Source organism: Lissotriton vulgaris, chromosome 10 (assembly GCF_964263255.1).
Source record: "Lissotriton vulgaris chromosome 10, aLisVul1.2, whole genome shotgun sequence".
In the NCBI taxonomy this organism is placed as follows: Eukaryota; Metazoa; Chordata; class Amphibia; order Caudata; family Salamandridae; genus Lissotriton; species Lissotriton vulgaris.
Genome location: NC_141698.1, coordinates 470,257,594 through 470,275,885, shown reverse-complemented (window position 1 = coordinate 470,275,885; position 18,292 = coordinate 470,257,594). Strand labels below are relative to the sequence as shown.

At 44.2% G+C, this 18,292-nt stretch overlaps 1 protein-coding gene across 1 annotated transcript in view; it reads left to right on the top strand.

The window, feature by feature from the left end:
- LOC147685416 (syntaxin-binding protein 4-like) overlaps positions 1-18,292 on the top strand; it is a 1,262,048-nt gene that overhangs the window by 635,500 nt on the left and 608,256 nt on the right. Inside the window, exons 11-12 of the mRNA XM_086939784.1 lie at positions 4,521-4,593; positions 7,897-7,991. Coding sequence (XP_086795910.1) covers positions 4,521-4,593; positions 7,897-7,991 — 168 coding nt within the window. The remainder of the gene's footprint in view (positions 1-4,520; positions 4,594-7,896; positions 7,992-18,292) is intronic.

The following is an 18,292-nucleotide window of genomic DNA, read 5'->3' as shown; positions in this document are numbered from 1 at the left end:
CATTTTGTTAGGTCTATAAAATAAAACTTTTGTAAGTTTGTCATGTAACTCCCATATAATGACAGAGCTGACCAACAAACTTACGATGCATTGACAGGAAATGCTGTGAAGGCGGTTCCTGCTAATGGAGGAGATGGCTGCTGTGCCAGTGTATATCTAAAAATTTGGCAGACAGAGATGCTTTTATACCAGCATGACCAGTGTGTCAGTGTCCTGGCTGGTAAAAAAATTAGAAAACTCACCTAAAGCCAGTATTTTAACCTTCCCCAGTACATACTCTAAACAGTAAATGTAAGAAGAAAGCACTTTAAAATGAGTCCTACTGCTGCGCTAATGACCCCAGATTAGTAGTCAAAGAAATACACAAAGGCCTTGTTAAAAATGAATGCAAACAATTTCATATAGTTTCTACTAAAAAATCATGTCCTGGCCTTTGCAGAATGTTAAAACATCAACTGTTGTCCTGTATTTTCCTCTGAGTAAGTTGGAATCCCTAGCAAGATTGAAATATGTTGAATCGGATAGTGTGGTTCTGCCTGGAGTGTTTAAGAAGATTGCGGTTGGTGTGTAAAACATTACGGGATTTGCAATATTCCCTTTACAGTGTGCTGGTACTAATGGGAGAACGTTGAGATCGATAAAGGTGCGGAGCTCAAAGGATGCTAGTTTCAGGCACTTGGGGCATGTTGAAAAGAAAAGTTATGGAGCGCCGTGTTAGCCTTCTTGGCTTAATGCCATGCTCCGTCACTTTTGAAACACAGTTCTGTACCATATTTACAACAATACGGTGCAGCCCTGTGTTTCCCCCTGCGCTGGTGCTAATTACAGCTGCCTAGCGCCAACGCAGGCACCCTTTCACCATAGTGCAAGGGGGCCTGCATTGTGGGAATGATTGTTTACATGCAGGAAGGTGTTCCTTCCTGCAGATAAATAATCTTAAATGGCAAGTTGTAACTTCTATGTGTGCTACTTTGTGCAGCACACATAGAAGTTGCAACTCTTCATTTTTCAAATGATTGTTTATGTGCAGGAAGGGACACCTTCCTGCATATGAACACTCATGCATGGCGTTTTGTTGTTTTTATGTGTGCTGCACAATGCATTTCTCCTCGTTGTGCTATGTTAAGACCAGTTTTTTTGGGGTCTTAATTTTGGGGCTGCCCCATATTTACCCCACCCTTGTAAATATGGGGCTGCATCAAAATCAATGGGTGTTGCGGGGATACGCCCATCGAAATACCATTGCCTACCCCGTTCACGCAAAGTATAACGTGAAAGGGTGCCTTATTTACAAGGCAACTTTAAGGCACATTAAGTAGCTTAATGCAGCCTTGTAAATAAGGTGAAGCCCACATCACTACAGGAAAATTTAAAGAAGAGACATTCCTGTGGCGATAGAGGCTTCTAAATATGCCCACCACAACACGGTAATGTGCCAGTAGGAACTAGAAGGGCACAAGACCCGGGACCGGGTCAAGCACCTCCTAATGTGAGTTGCGCGGGGACCGTTCAAAACAGGAAGGCCATCCTTAATGGAAGAGGATGCCTCACACACATAACAGTATCATGCTTCATCATCTGCATCCTCTCCCCACCCTGGTGAGATGGTGCTACCAAGGCAGACTCAACCTCCACGAAGACTTGTGGTAGGAGGGAGTTTTTACATAAAACTACTGGACAAAAAACGGTGTCCAGCTAAGTAAGAAACACCTTCCGATTTCTCAGTTATCACCTTTATTCGTGAGGACCCTAGGTATGTTAAAATTCAATCTAATGACGGGTATCACAGAGTGCCATACCTCATGCCCGTCCTTTACCTCCTTGAAAATGTGCCCCAGATTTGGTTGTGCACGAGACAACTTTGTCAAGTTCATCATTGCAATTTTTGTTGCAGCCATATGTTATATACAATATGAAGGCAGTGGTCTGTGTGAGGGACAAAGTAAATGGGTTGAGGGTGAGTCCAATGATGTGATTGCTGAGTAGATTGTGACTAGTGAATGAATGGAATGGTTGTGTAATTCTGTGGTTGAAGAACACGTCACCAGTTTAGTTAGACGTGTTTGCGTAGGATTATGTAGCCACCTAGAATGAGCTAATTAAAGATTAGGAATGAGTGTGGGGATTAGTATAGTGCAAGTCTTTTTTCCATGGTGACTAGTGCAACTAGGTCCATGGTGGTCATGTGGTCTATGGTTTCTGCTGCCAGACCTAAGGTGAATATGGCGGTTTATGTTATGGTACATTATGTGATGTTATATTATGTTATGTAGGTTTGTAGACCACCCAGGAGGGTATCCTAGCACCGAGCAGGTGTGATACTAGTTAAACCTAGTGCCTAGTGGGACTTCTCAAATGCCAGGCCTTCAGCTTCTTGCAGAATTCATTAAGTCAGCTTTAGTTCTTTGGATAACATCAGGAGCAGTTTCGCAAAGACTGTCAGGTCCAATTGCGGGTTGTTGCTGCTGTAAATGGCGGTGATTTCTTGGCTGAAGAATTGAAAGAGATTGTTGCAGAGTTCCTGCCAGTAGGTGATTGAGTTGGAGTTGACCACTAATGAGGTGAAATCCTTCACAATGCTAACATTTCCTTGCTTCTGTTGGGGCGGGCATTAATACGGTCTACCATGTGGCATACTGATGGATCAGTGTTTGACATGGGTGGACTTAATATGAGTGTGTGAGATAGTAGTCATGTTTCTTGTTTTGTATATGCAATCAAGGTAGGGGCTTACATGGTTGGTGAAGCGCAGGGGCTCTGGCACAATATGCCTAGAAGTTGCCATAAGTGCCAAGAAGGGTTTGGCTTGGGTTGCCATCTTTAGCTGGTTTGATCCTTTTATATAGACATGTTGTAGAGGATCAGCTGTTGGTAAATTGTTTAGCATGGGCTAGACAAATCAGGCAATCACTAAATGTCAGCTATTGGGGGGACTTCATGGGATAAATGGGTAGGATCAAAATGTTATGGTGGTGGGTCTTCCAGAATAGAATGAGGAGGCCAAAGGCTCCTTTTAAAAATGCAAAGAATGGATAAAAAGGCAAATTTCAGCATTTTTTCTACCTTCCTTTAATTTGATATTGATCCAAGTCCATAAAATGTATATATGTAGTTATTACTGTCATTTATACATATTGTATTATTTTATCTGCAAAAACATCTAGCTAAACATCTGTGCTGAAATAATGGGTGCTGCACTTTGTAGTTTAATCCCCAGAAAGAGTACTCAGTGGATCAGGAATAGAATAAATACGTGCATGCATGCCCCTACAATAATGCATATAATATGAGGGTGATGAAGAGCTGCACCCTCCATCTTAAAAAATAAAGTATTTGTTTATTAAATGCATAATATTAATAGTATTGTGTGTACCAATTATAACCAAGCACACTTCCAATGCACCTCAGATAACTTTAAATCTATTGTTTATTATTTAGGAGGGACTATAATAATACATGAAATGTTCTTTTTAACGGCAGACCACACAGCACAATATACAAATAACTAGTAGGTGTTTCAGTTGGTGGATTCCAAGTTAGGGAAAGGAAGATGAACATGGTTCCTTTGGTTATTGCAGTGGTAACATTCTACTGTAATTCAGGCAGCATAGCCTTGCTTGCTTACTGCCCATTATGTCGGATGGCATGTAGAGCAGAAACAAAGGACATCAACTTCTGTCTGTCGTTGGCACGTTTCTGTACAATGCCCCAGCTGTGGCTTAGTGTCTTTGTTTCTTTTTCCACTGTGAGACAAAATTCTAACAGTCTTCCTCCATTGTTTATTGCTCCACATAATTCCTTTCCCATGGCTTTGTCATGGTAATTGCTCTCATTTGCCACTTTACCCTTCAAGTCTCCCATCAAAACCTTCAGGTTGTGGTTCGGCTCGGCTTCAAGCTCAGCTTGCATCTGTTGGTAGAATATGCCCTTGAATGTTTCTTTTGTGTCATTTGTTGCAGTATAGCCCTTACTACTGCATATAAGAGCTAGCCAAATGGCAATAACAACAGAATTCATAAAAAGAAATGCCCATATTCAGAGGAAAACTCTGGATCAGCAATGAGCGTAGGTTATTAGAGACAACACTTACTATGATTATTTCTCCCAGGAAAACATTGCAATTACCACAGCTTTATTTTTGTCTATTTTGTAAAGTGCTGCGCACAGCCAGAGATCATCTGAAAGTGCTTTGATTAGGGAGCCAAGTCTCAGCAGTGGTGCTTGAAGTGGATATTCTTCTGGGCCTTTGTCTGGTTAGCAGTAGGGTCAGGCAGAAGGCTATGGCATCCGAGGTGAGACACATACAGGCATGCGGAAATCCATCTAGAATGTATTTATTCCACAGCAGTTCATTTGCTATTTCTCCCTTACAGTGAGGAGCAAGGTGGAAGAGTAATTATCTTACATTTCACGTTCTCTCATACATACGCACACACTTACTTACCACCCACCTCTCTTTCTTTTTCCCTCCCTTCTGCTCTGTGGATGTGTCAACTCTGTGTTTTCTTGTTTTCTTTTAGTGCAGGCAGGAGATCCATTTTCCTGTGCCTTCCCCATCTCCAGATATCTGCCCTCCAGAGCTGACAGTGTCAGGTAAGGCGAAGTAGAGAGAATCAAGACGTTCAGGAAAAGAATGTGGCGTATGTCATGTCCGATTTTATTGATTAAGTTACAAGCAGCGTCATGTTTCCAGGAGTGGTGCTTTTGGCAATTTGTGCTTTGCACGGCACGTTCTCACTAAATGGTGTCATGATTTAGGGCTGATATTTGAGTAGCGGAACACTGACCTTGAAATGTATGCAATGCTTAATTTGTAAAAAAAATAGAAGCTGAGACCCAAAGTTTTGATCAGAAATCCATGGCCTGCCCTATCATGCATTGAGGGACCGAATACCAAAGCTGTGCCGGCTTGATTCCACCTCATGCCTCTAAAAAGACAACCAGACACTTCTTGACACTGCTTTTCTATTTTTCCCTTCCTCCTTCTTTACTCCTTTTGCGTTTTTCTTTCTCTTGCTCTGGATAAAATTCTGTTGAGGAAAAATAAGTGGTAGTCCCCCAAAAATGAGTGCTGGTGAGCCCCGCCTGCAACCTCTAGCTCAAATTAAGCCCTGTATGTATAGAAGCAGTAGGTACCCTTTTCCGAGCTAGGGACATATTTATCAAAAGTTCACATGACATGGGCAGCAAGCAAATTTGCTGCGCTGTGGTGCTTAAATGGGAGAGAAAGGAAAAGTGGCAAATCTAAGATATGGTGCTCTTCATCTCTCTCCCAGCTCCGGCACACTTGTGGCTGCCTAGCACCAACGCAGGCACCCTTGTACTATGCTGCAAGGGTGCTTGCTTTGTAGGCAGCATTGTTTTTGTGTAGGATAAGATAAATTCCTGTACAAAAAAATCCACAGAGCCATATTCTTCTTTTTATGCAAGATGCACGAATAGAAAGAGGAAATAACGAGGAGAAATAAACAGACTTCCCCTCATCAAACCCCACTCTGGTAGAACTACCTATTTCATGCAATTCCAGCTTTAAAAACCTTAGGGGCAGATGTATCAAGCCTTTTGCGAATCGCAAAGGCCGAAATTCGCAGAATTTCGGCCTTTGCGAATCGCAAAAGGTATTTTTGCATGTTTTGGCATGCATCAAAAATTCGCAAAATAAGAAATAGCAAAAATTTGCGATTCCTTATTTTGCCATAGCATTTAAGGAATCGCAATTTTGCGATTCCTTAAATGCTATGTATGTAGCATTTTTGAATTACGATTTCTGTTTAAGAATTCGCAAATTACCACCAAGTTGTAGTTGATGGTAATTTGCGAAGTCTTTAAAAAATGCACAATTTAGCATTTTTGATGGTGGCATGTGACGCCACCATCAAAAATGCTGATATATGCGCCATATGCACACACATGTATATTTCAGGGGTGCAGCAGGGTGTCTTTGAGACACCCCTGCACCCTTGAAAAAATTCTCAAATTGCGATTAGCAAATTGCGATTCGCAATTTGAGAATTACTTCACAATCATTCCTATTGGCCTCCTGGCCCATAGGAATGCATGGGATTATTCCTTATTTGCGAATTCGCAAAATGCGAATTCGCAAATAAGGAGGATTAAGGAATCGCAAAAAAATAGCGATTTTTTTCATACATTCCATTTTGCGAATTCTAAATAGCGATTCCTTAAAAATCGCTATTTAGGAATCGCAAAATGGAATCTTGAAACATCTGCCCCTTAGTATTTCTGGAATTACATGAACGCCGATGCTCCATCCTTGGAATGTCTACCGCTAAGAAATGTAACACAACACAAGCTGCTGCATTGCTTTACAAAGTCACAGAAGGCCATGCAAAACATACCTTGCGTGCCATTGTGAACCCCAAATAATCCTTTCTGTTGCCCTGAGTCATCTTGCGTGAGGCAAGGATGACGCAAAGACTTAGTAAATCTGCGCCCAAGTGTTTTAGCGATGGATACGTATGTTCAGATCCGGTGTGAAAGCAGTGGCTGTACTGCTGAAAGTAAAATGTGAGTGGTGGGTATGCCCTTTAAAGCTGTTTTTATATATATATTTTTACAGAGTTTTATATAGTGCAAACTTGACCCGAATCGGGTATCTGAGCGCTTTACATAGCACCAATTGCATTACATGAGAACACATTCATTTTTGTTAGGCATAGGGAGATTAAGTGATTTGCCCAGAATCACAGGATGTTCAGCGTCATGGCCGAGATTCGAACCCAGTTTTCCTGTTGCGAGGTCGGCCGCCCTAGCCGTTAGGCCAACTCCTCTCATTTAATGGTCATGGCTGCCTTTTAGCAGGTTTTACAGTTAACATATTGTGGTCTTAGTATTTTAGATGCACATGTTCTGTATAAGGTTGGCATTGGGGAAGTAGGATTCTGTTCGTGGATAACATTTTAGCATATGGTATGAGGGTTTTAGGAGCCCGTTAACAATGCAGTGCTGATACTTTAGCTTTAATTGTGTTGTTTAGAGCTAGTATTTTGGCACTGAATATAGGGGCATATTACCAAGGGCCATTATTGCCGCTTTAGCTGGACTTTTTCCCGCTACAGCGGCGATAATTTTATCGCCCTGTTAAATAGCTGTCGCTAACACCAGTTAGCGACAGCTAGTAAGAGATAGCGATCATCTTGGTGCCCGATTTGCATGTCAGCAATAATTATCGCTAATGACATGCAAAGTGGGCGTGCCAAGATGTTAGCAACTGGAAACAGTCGCTAATATCTCTATCTCCTATTACCAACAATGGCTTAGTTTGGGAAATATTCGCGCTAAGCGCGAATATCTCCAAAAGCTAACGCCTGCCCTGACCAGTTCTTAGCCATGTTATCCAATGAGAGGTGGATAACATGGCTAAGAGCATTGTGGCAGTAATGCCTGAATATCACTGTATTGACAGCGATATTCACGCATTTCGAATGATTTTTATCGTTTCTGAGATAAACCTTGATAATAGCAAGGTATCTCAGCGATATAAATCGTCGTAGCGCGGCGATAAAATTATTCCCGCTAAACCTGCTTAGCGATAAATATAGCTATTTCTAGGTAATATGCCCCAAAGTGTTTGATGCTGTTGTTAGGTGTATAAAGTTAAGTTCTGGGCACTTGTTATACACTGAAATGTTTGTACAGTCTATAAATTGTGTCTAGAGCATGTTTCAGTCGAGTATTGTAGTTGCAAGCAAATACCTATCAGGGTTACGGAGTACCAGCCCACAGTTTAGACCCACCTAAGGGATACATTTTTTGGGGGGAAATGCCATATGTGTTGGAGACTTTTTGGAGAATGAAAGAATGGTGAACGTACTTCAACTCGCGAAAGGAACCCCTACCCCCCGTTGCTCACCTCACTGTCTCCCTCTCATTCAGCCCCCGCTTCTCCTGGTTTTCGGAGCTCTGCTGCTAGCCAGTCAAAAGTCACACTGGACCCGCACATCCGACTGAAAGAAGAGAAACTGGAGCTGGTGAGTGCCTCGGATCCTGTTTGACAGGGGAATATGGAACGGGTGTGTCCAGAATTGTGCATGATAAGAGAAGCGATTACTGACAAGACTTTAGGGCCTCACTGGGAGACAGAAGCATAGACTTGGCGAATGTCCAAGATCACAGAGTGCGAGGGGCAACTAGAGCAAGAGAATGGCTAGGATCTTGGGAAGACACTGCCACTCTCGATCACTGTGTTTTCTAATGGTATTTTGTTAGCATAGCTGATCCCTTAGGGTGAAAATGTTCTCTTGTTGCCATCCCAACACGTTTCTTCCCATTTAAGGCCTGTGTATCCCCCTCTGGAGAGTTTCAGCATAGGAGATTTGAGGTTTCACCTGCACATGCATCATTCTCTTTGATGTAAATCCTCCCAGCTATCCTCTAAGGTATTTGGGATCCATCCTATGTCAATAGTATAGGAATTCGTCATAGGTATATAGATAGAAGCTTAATTCCAGTCCTTTGAGGTAAGACATTATATTAATTTCCTACATTAATATCAGTACTTTCAGCACATGAATCACTTTATGTTCATTCGGAGACTTCCTAACTGTTTAAAATCAGCACCTAAGATTGCAGTGGATAGTTCAAGTACAGCAAAGGAAATTGCCTCTCATATATGACCACTGAGTAAAGAATTTGATGTTTTTTCTCCTCAAAGTCTCTAAAGGCTCTCTGGCTTTGCACATTCGATTAACATTCTGCAGTAAATGTATGAGTGTGGCGAGCGCGGTCTGTTGTACAGTGTAAGCAAAAGGCCATGATTAGGGATGATTAGACATTGTGATTATATTCCCATAGCTTTATCTCCTGCCCATGAGCCCAAAACAGCCAACACCCCAGGTCACTTCCTTGACCCCTAGGCAGTGCACTGATGCTGCAGTGGCTGGCGGTAGAAGGACCTGGTGAGGAGACAGACCAGTACCTCAGCTGTAATAGAGGTGTTGGAGTGGTTGCAGCAGGAGAAAGGGAGCCATGGGAAGAGGAGCATGATTGAACACATGTCCTTGCTCACAACTAGAGTTCATACAGAGACCCTACCCTTTTCAATCGGAAGCTGCCGCCATGAAGAACGAGCCTCAGGGACACGGGTGCATCTGCTCAACAGCATGCAAATGATCCTCAACTATATCTAAAACCAGTGACAAGCACCTTACATACCCCTCGGGTTAAACTGTACAATTGAATGTTAAATAATTCCCCCAATGCTTAATTCCCCAGAAACTGACATCCTCTTATGTTTTTATAAGGTTTTGGAATTATTCCTGGTTGTGCAATTTACTTTCATACTTTTAGCACTGGCATACAGCTTCTTATATATGTTACTTTAACTCTATCAGCCGTCTCTGTGGATGGTTTAGCAATATTGATATCCCCCATGGGCACTGTGAATTATGCTCTGTAATTACAAAACTATTGGGTGATACTGCATGAATTTGCATGTCTTTCCAGAAATTTCAAACATTTGAGTGTTTTACAGCTTCTTATTTATGTTGCTTTCATCCTATTTGCTTTGGTTTCTTAAAATCACAACTGTACTGCTGTATGCCACTCTGCTCTACTTTACGCTACTCTACTCTATGCTACTCTACCTTATGCTACTCCAATCTACTTCTTTCCACTCTACTCTGTGCCACTCTATTCCACTCCACTCTATGCCACTCCATGCCACTGTATGCTTCTCCATGCCACTGTAAGCCACTCCATTCTACTCTGCACCACTCCACTGTATTCTATGCCACGTTACTCTAAGCCACTCCACTCTACTCAGTTACTCCACTCTACCCCACTCTACTCTACTTTATCCACTCTACTCTACTCTATGCCACTCTGTCCATTCCACTCTGCACCACTCCACTCTATGCCACTCTTCGCTCCATGCCACTCTCCACTCCACTTTACTCCACCCTTGTCTATGCAGCTCCTCTCTATGCCACTCCACTGTACTTTATGTCACTCTACTCTATGCCACTCCATACCACTGTATGCTATTCTACACCACTCAATGCCACTCCACTCTCATCTGCTCTACTCTATGCCACTTTACTCTGTGCCACCTCACTCTGCTCTGTGCCACCTCACTCTACTCTGTGCCACTCTCTCCACTCCGAGCCACTCCACTCCACTATATGCCACTCTCCACTCCACTCCATGTCACTCTATGGCACTCTACTCTATGCCTCTCCACTCTACTCTAAACTACTGTACACAACTGCACTCTATACTTCTCCACTCTATGTGACTCCTCACCACTCTACTCTACTCCGCACCACTCCACTCTTTGCCACTCTACTATTCGCCACTCCTCTCCATGCCACTCCACTCCACAATGCCACTCTGTGGCATTCTATGGCACTCTACTCATTGCCACTCTTCTCTATACGCTCCACTACACTCTGTGCCACTCCACTCTACGTCACTCCTTTTTACTCTATGCCACACCATGCCACTCTACGCCACTCTACTCAACTCCACTCTACTCCATTTACTACTATACACCACTCTGCGCCCCTCCACACCACTTCACTCAGCTCTGCTCTACTCCACTTTGTGCCACATCAGTCTCTACCATTCTGCTCACATTCTACTCTATGCTGCACCATGCCTCTCTACGCCACTCTACTCAACTCTAAGAAACTCCACAATATTCCAATCTATGCCACTCTACACCTCTCCACGGCACTCTATGCCACTCCACTCTGCTCTACTTTACTCCTTTACACCACTCCACTTTACCCGATTTCAAGCCATTTCATGCCATTGTCCACCTCTTCATGACACTCTGCACCACTCTACCCAACTCGGCTCCACTCTACTTCTCTATTCTCTAAGCCACCCCACTCTACGCTATCCCACTCGAAGCCATTCCACGCCACTCTACAACCCTCTATGCCACTTCACTCTATTCCATGCCACTCTACGCCAATCTGTGTCACTCTATGCCACTCTACTCTACGCCACTCTAACTACTGCACTCTACACCACTCCACTCTATGCCACTCTGCTCTACGCCACTCCATGCCACTCTGCTCCTACTCCACTCCACACAATGCCACTCTACAGCACACTGCTCTATGCCACTCTACTCTATGCCCCTCCACTCCACACCACACCGCTCTACGTCACTCTACTCTACACTACGCTACTCAAACCACTCCACTCTATGTCACTCTACACCACTCCATGCCACTCCGCTCCTACTCCACTTCACACAATGCCATTCTACACCACTCCACTCTATACCACTCTACTCTATGCCACTCTACTCTATCCCACTCCATGCCACTCCACTCTACACTTCTCTATGCTTCACCAATCCACACCACTCCACTCCACAATGTCACTCAATGGCATTCTACACCACTCACTCTATGCTACTCTTCTCTACGCCACTCTGTGCAACATCACTCTTTGCCACTCCACTCTATGTTACTCCTTTCCACTCTATGCCACACCACACCATGCCACTCTACTCAACTACACTCTACTCTACTGTGCACTCTGCATCACTCCACATATCCCACACTCCTTGACACCACTCACAACCACACACCACCACTCCATTCTGCTCTGCTCTACTCTACTCTACGCCACTCCAGTTTACACCATTTCACTCTACTCTACTCACTTTCCACTCTACTCTGCATCATTCCACTCTGTGCTACTTCAATCAGCTCAACTCTACGCTACTTTGCAATATGCCACTTTATTAAATGACACTCTACACCTCTCCAGGCCTCTCCATGCCACTCTACTCCTCTCCACTCTATGCCTCTCCACTGTAAGCCACTCCACGCCATTCTACACCTCTCAATGCCACTCTACACCATTCTGCTAGACTCCACTGTAATCTGCTCTACTCTACTTCTCTCCTGTCTACTCCATTCCACTCCACTCTACACCACTCTATTCTAAGCCATGCCACTCTACTCTACGGCCCTCTATGCCCCTTCACTTTATTCCATGCCACTCTACACCAATATACTCTACTCTACACCTCTCTACTCTAATTAACTCTACTCATTGCAACTCCACTGTAAGCAAATCTACTCCACTCTATACACTCCACTCTATACCAGTTTACTCTACACCACTCCACTCTGTGCCACTCTACTCTACAATACTCATCACTCTACTTCACACCACTCCACATTATGTCACTAAATTCTCTGCCACTCGCCTCTATTCCACTCTACTCCACGCCACTCCACTTGACACTACGTCCCTCCACTCCAAACCACTTTCACCACTCCACACCACTTTAACCACTCCACTCCCTGCCACTCTACTCTACACCACTCCATGACACTCCACTCTTATTCCACTCCACACTGTACACTACTCCATTTGATGACAATCTACTCTATTGCAGTCTTCTCCATGGCACTCTACTCTACGCTACTCGACTCTACACCACTCTACTAAATTGTACTCTACTCCACTCTAGTCTATGTCACTCAATTCCATGCCACAACACTCCACATCACTCTACGCCACTCTGTGCCCCTCCACTGTAAACAATTCTACACTGCTCCACTCTACATACTCTACTCGATTCCACTCTCTGCCACTCCACTGTGTGCCACTCTACACCACTCTAGCCACTCCACTCTATGCCACTCTACTCAACACCACTTTACTCTATGCCACTTCATCGCACTCTATGCTACTCCACATCACTCTACGTAACTCTGCTCCACACTGTTCCACTTTATGCCACTCTACTCTATGCCACTCATCACAACTCCACTGTACGCAACCTCATGCCACTCCACTCCATGTCACTCTATGTTATACTACTCATATGTCAATGCATTATTTTTATAAGTATTTCGGTATTATTCCTGGATGTGTAAAGTGTTTTCCTACTTTGTATTTATGTTGCTTTCACCCTATCTCCTGTCTCTATTGATGATTTAGTAACATTGAGACACCACTCGGGTACATTAAGTTATGCTCCTTACTTACAAAACAGGGGTGATGAATGCTTTCACAAGATGTGATTCTGAGTTTTCCTTACAATTAATCAGTGTATGACACTGCAGGCCTGATTCACAAAGGCAATCTGAGACAAAAGTCTAATTTTACGACTTTTGGTATTCACAGAGGTAATTTACGAGTCGTATCTTTATGACCACAGTCAGTTCGGTTTTAGGTCATGTCACAGCACTGAGACAGCTCTGATAAAGACCATGGAGGACATATGCACCGCATTAGATGGCGGAGGGTCGGCGGCTCTCATCCTCCTTGACCTGTCCGCGGCATTTGATACTGTGGACCACACCTTGTTGACTGAATGCCTAAAGTCCATAGGTTTGGGAGGTAAGGACCTCTCACTTTAAACGTTTTTAGCAGATATGACTCAGACAGTGCAACTAGGCGATTTTACACCTGCGCCTTTTATTCTGCATTGTGGGGTACCACAGGGCTCTTCATTGAGCCCTTTGCTTTTTAGGTCTCGCCTACCCAGCGCTCATGCGCTGCTTAGGAAAAGACCTTTTGAAATCGATTCAGCTTTGAAGGCAAAAAAGTGCACGTGTTGCATTTCTTTGAAAGCAACGCGTGCACGTTTGGCGATTCCCTTGCGGGATCGAGCTTTCAAACCATATGTTTGTAATTAACATATGGTATCTGCTAGCTCCCGCAAGGGAAACAGGCGCCAGCCCGCTCCTCGCTCCCCTTCCCCTGTTGCCTCCACCTCTCCTTGTAAAACTTGTTTTTTACATTCAGCACGAAGCGCACACTTGTTGCGAATGTTAATCTTTTCTCCCACACTAGAGAATATCTGAGTGACATCATGAGGGGGATGTGTGCGGGGATGAAAGGAGCCCCCACCTATGTTGACATGACTCAGCACTGGGACTGGACCCCCGTATGCCATCTCTAAAGAGAGAGCATGTAAGCGCACAATCACAGGGCTCGCTTTTCCATGGGACCCTGCTATTCAAGCCTCCCACGCTGATTCCACTTTCTTGTTCGAGCCTGGAGTCCCCCGTTCCGATCCTACGTTACTCACACCTTTATGATCACTTTATCGCCGTCCTTGTGATAGAAGCAGATAGCAGACTGACGCTGCACTTTAGCCGGGAAGGGGTGTCGGTAAAAGCCAGCTCAGGTCCCTAGGCCCGCCTTCCCCTCCTAGAGACAGCCCACCTACTCACACCCCTAGACCTCCTCTGCCCTTGCTTTCATTTCCTCGGCAGCATGTCATTTATTCCCGTCCCTCGACGCTCCTGTACTCTTGCCCCCAAGCTTGTTTTAATTTGTGATTCCTCTCTGTGAGGTAGCTGTGGCTCACTGTCACTCCAGAGAATCCATTGTGCATAGCGCCCAAAGCAAAGGTGTTAACAGCAGGACGAGCGCACCAACCCTCATTTAGGTGCCAGGTTTTCTACGGCACTACCCAGGGCTCAGGTCCCAGCAGTGTTTCAGGTGAGGGGCCCCACTTTTGCAGCTAAGGTTGGCTCCTTTCTCACAGACAAATACCGGCCCTTTGTTCACGTTTTAAGATTGTGCAATGGTGGCTCGGGCATGAAACACAAATAGAACTTTTTGTACAATCATCTGTTTTAATGTTTAACATGGCCTGTTTGTTTTTGCTTACTTACATTATGAGTCACAGATCATTAGGATAGCTCTAGATAACCTTTGCATTGCTTTTTTTCTGTATTCAGTGTTTTATGTAAGTTCCAAATTTTTGTACCGGCCCGGACATTGAAATGTTAGTCATGTCAGTTTAAAACCGGCCAGGTGGTAGCCTATTTGCAGCAATGAGCGGGCTATGACAGGGAGTAGAGGAGTCAACATTATATTATCACTTTGCAGAAGTCTTTGCACGTGACATTTAAAGACATTTGCTGGAGAGATGGTGAAAAGGGACAATGAGTCATGTACAGCATTTTTTGGGGTTTGACTTTAAACCTCTCTCCTGCAAATCAGGCCATCTTAACTGATATAATCCAGCCAAGATTGAGTTTATTTAATGGGATTACTATTCATACTCTATTTGAGTTCTAATCCATTTGCCACCTCCTGCAGTAAGCTTTTCCTGACGTCCTGGAGTATGTATGCCTTGACTGATATCCTGCAGTAAGTATTCCTTGACTGACCTGCGGTAATCTTTGACTGAGCTCCTGCAGTAATCCTTGACTGACCTCCTGCGGTGATCCTTGACTGACCTCCTGCGGTAAGCCTTGACTGACCTCCTGCGGTAAGCCTTGACTGACCTCCTGCGGCAAGCCCTGACTGACCGCCTGCGGTAAGCCTTGACTGGCATCCTACGGTAAACCTTGACTGGCCTCCAGTGGTTTGTATGCCTTGACTGACCTCCTGCGGTATGCCTTAACTGACCTCTTGCAGTCAGCCTTGACTGACCTCCTGCGGTCAGCATTGACTGACCTCCTACTGTATACATTGACTGATCTCCTGCAGTATGCCTTGACTGACCTCCTGCGGTATGTCTTGACTGATCTCTTGCAGTATGCCTTGACTGATCACCTGCGCTACGTCTTGACTGACCTCCTACGCTACGTCTTGACTGACCTCCTGCGCTACGTCTTGACTGACATCCTGCGGTACGTCTTGTCTGACCTCTTGCGGTACTGACCTCCTGCGGTATGTCTTGACTGACCTCCTGTGGTACGTCTTGACTGACCTCCTGCGGTACGCCTTGACTGAACTCCTGCAGTAAGCTTTGACTGACCTCCTGCCGTATGCATTGAATGCTCGCTATTGTATCTTTTGAAAGACAAGTATAGAAGATGAGCACTTCTGGTAAACAAAATAGAATGAAGTAGTTTTACGCTTTGAAACAACAGTGGTACATATCTGTGTCTACAATGTATACTGCCCAGTAAGCATCCACTTCCACGTGCCTGGTCCAGTGGGCATGTTTTAGCTACATATCCAGGATACTTGACATCTAATCTCAGATTAACCACTTCACTTAAATATTTTGGAAATAAACACTGTATCCTAAATCTGGGGAAGGGAGGGGCAGCCCCTTGGACTTGCCATCAGAATCACTGCCATCCCCGTTGTGACTGAGTGGACTAATTAGAAATGTAGAACGAGGAATACAGTTTTCAATCCCCACATCCCAATTGGATAAATAGCGTGCTCTTGGGCAATCGCTTTGTAGGTCTCACCTACGCAGCGCACATGAGCTCCATAGGAGTACCTTTAGCCGTCGCTCTGCTCTTTTTAGAAGCACATACTTGTGCTTGCAGCTGCATCCACCTTGCGGGAGTGCGCAGGGGTGCGCCACAAGCACGAGTACGTGCTTTTAAAAAGAGCAGGCTGCTTGCGCATGCATGCGCCACTCCCAGGCCAGCAAACACACAATTGCAGTGCCAGCAGTGTGTTTTGCTTTTAGTGTGACAAGCACGTGTGTGCTTTTAAATAGAAGCATAAATTATTCACTCGTGTGATTTATCTTGTGTTGGCTTTATTTCTTCTTGTTGCATTTGCCTCTCCCCTGGAGCATGGATGCATTACTGGTGGTGGTCTGCTCATTTTTCAGACATTACATTTTTTTTATAAGTACTCAATGAGAGTGCATATTTACCAGCTGTCTCTCTTGTGTACATTTCTGTCACGCTCATGTTACTGTTTCTGCCCATGTACTTTTCTCCTGCCTCTGCCATGAGGCATTTGCCTAAGTGCGCTTCTCCCCATCCCATTGTTGCATATCCCCCTCCCCCTTGTCCAGTCCTCCTCTCTCGTCCGTTTGCTTGCCTTATCTACTCTGCTCCCTCGTCAGTTTGCTTCTCCCTCCACAGTGATCTCTCCATTTGCTTGCCCCACTGCTACTCCTCCTCCGCCCCACCTTTTCTTTGTTTACTGGTCAACTCTGATCAATAAACACAAATTGGAAAAATAACGTTATTTTGTGCACTCGAATGCGTGTTGTCATAGGCTTGACTGCATCATGGGTTTTTATTTTCTCTGTTTTTTAGCCAGGCTGCACAGCATTGATGATGCTGTACATCATGACTAAAACCATTGGCAAACAGAATAGGTCCGAAAGGCTGGACCTCTTGGCTTTTTCAATGCTTTTCTTTTTACCAGGAGTTGGCAGAGTTTTTATGGGCTTGACCGATGTAGTCATGTTTGCTCACATTAAGGCCTTTCAGATTGACTTTGAATTCTACTTAAATAAAAAGCTGAGGTTTTATACCACCGAAACTGAGTTCCCTCTGTTGGCTGAAAAATGCCAACGTGTAAGGTTAGAGTGAAAAATGATTTTTGCTACCCACCAAAAGAAAGGGGAACCAAGACCACATCTCCTTCTTTGTCCAATATCAATCATATACAAATGTGAACTTTTATTTTACATTTTAAAAATGACATCACAGAAACAATAATGGCCTAAGATTGATAAAACCTTACCACTCCTTCCCATGCTTAGTTATAAGCTGCCAACCTTCCACCCCTCCAATAGAAGGAACTCAGTTTGGTTATGCTAGCATTGCCTCGGTTTGTCTTCTTGCTTCAAACCTTCTTTGTCCAATATCAATCATAATCAAACAACAATAGAGTAAGGGTATAAGTGATCACTCTCTTACCCCTAGTTCTATTATTAGTAAACAACAGGAGAGTGGCACAACCAAAAAACCAGAACCTCAGAAGGAATTATGTGAGGGACAGACAATGAACAAGTGAAAAATGGTGAAGGCCGCACACAGAATGATGGTTAGGAAGAACCCTCACTCACCAACCTGGTGGTGACATGCTTCATCATCGGGTTCCCACTGGAAGGACCTAGCGTCCTCCCAGTGTGCTACAACGCCTGTTTACAGCGGAGCTGGTTCTTGTGTGTGTTGAGGTGATAATAGTAACCCAATTGTGCTCAGTGAAGTGCAAAAAAAGGGGGGAAGAAAAATTAAAAATGCTTGGTTGTGACTGCCAATTATTTTATTATTAGTTCAACCAGCACTGGTTAAAAACAAGTGATGAGTGGAATCATAGGGATAGTCTCAATTAATGGAGACCCCTAGTCCTCAAATTTGGTCAACATGTTTCAGCTAACAGAGCCCGAGTCGCTCAGCATTCGTCAGGACCAGAAGTATGATCCAGCGGCGGTCTACACTCGCTAAGGTGCATCCGACTGTGAGGATATTAGTGTGAAAAAGGTTAAAAAAGTATCACTTTACTTAAGTATACTCACGGCAATGGCCGTAATCAGGCACACTCAGCTAATCCCTGGGGCCAGGTACCTGTAAAACAAATTGTATTAGGCATGTTACAAATAGACAATGTTCCAGACAGTACTTTTGGA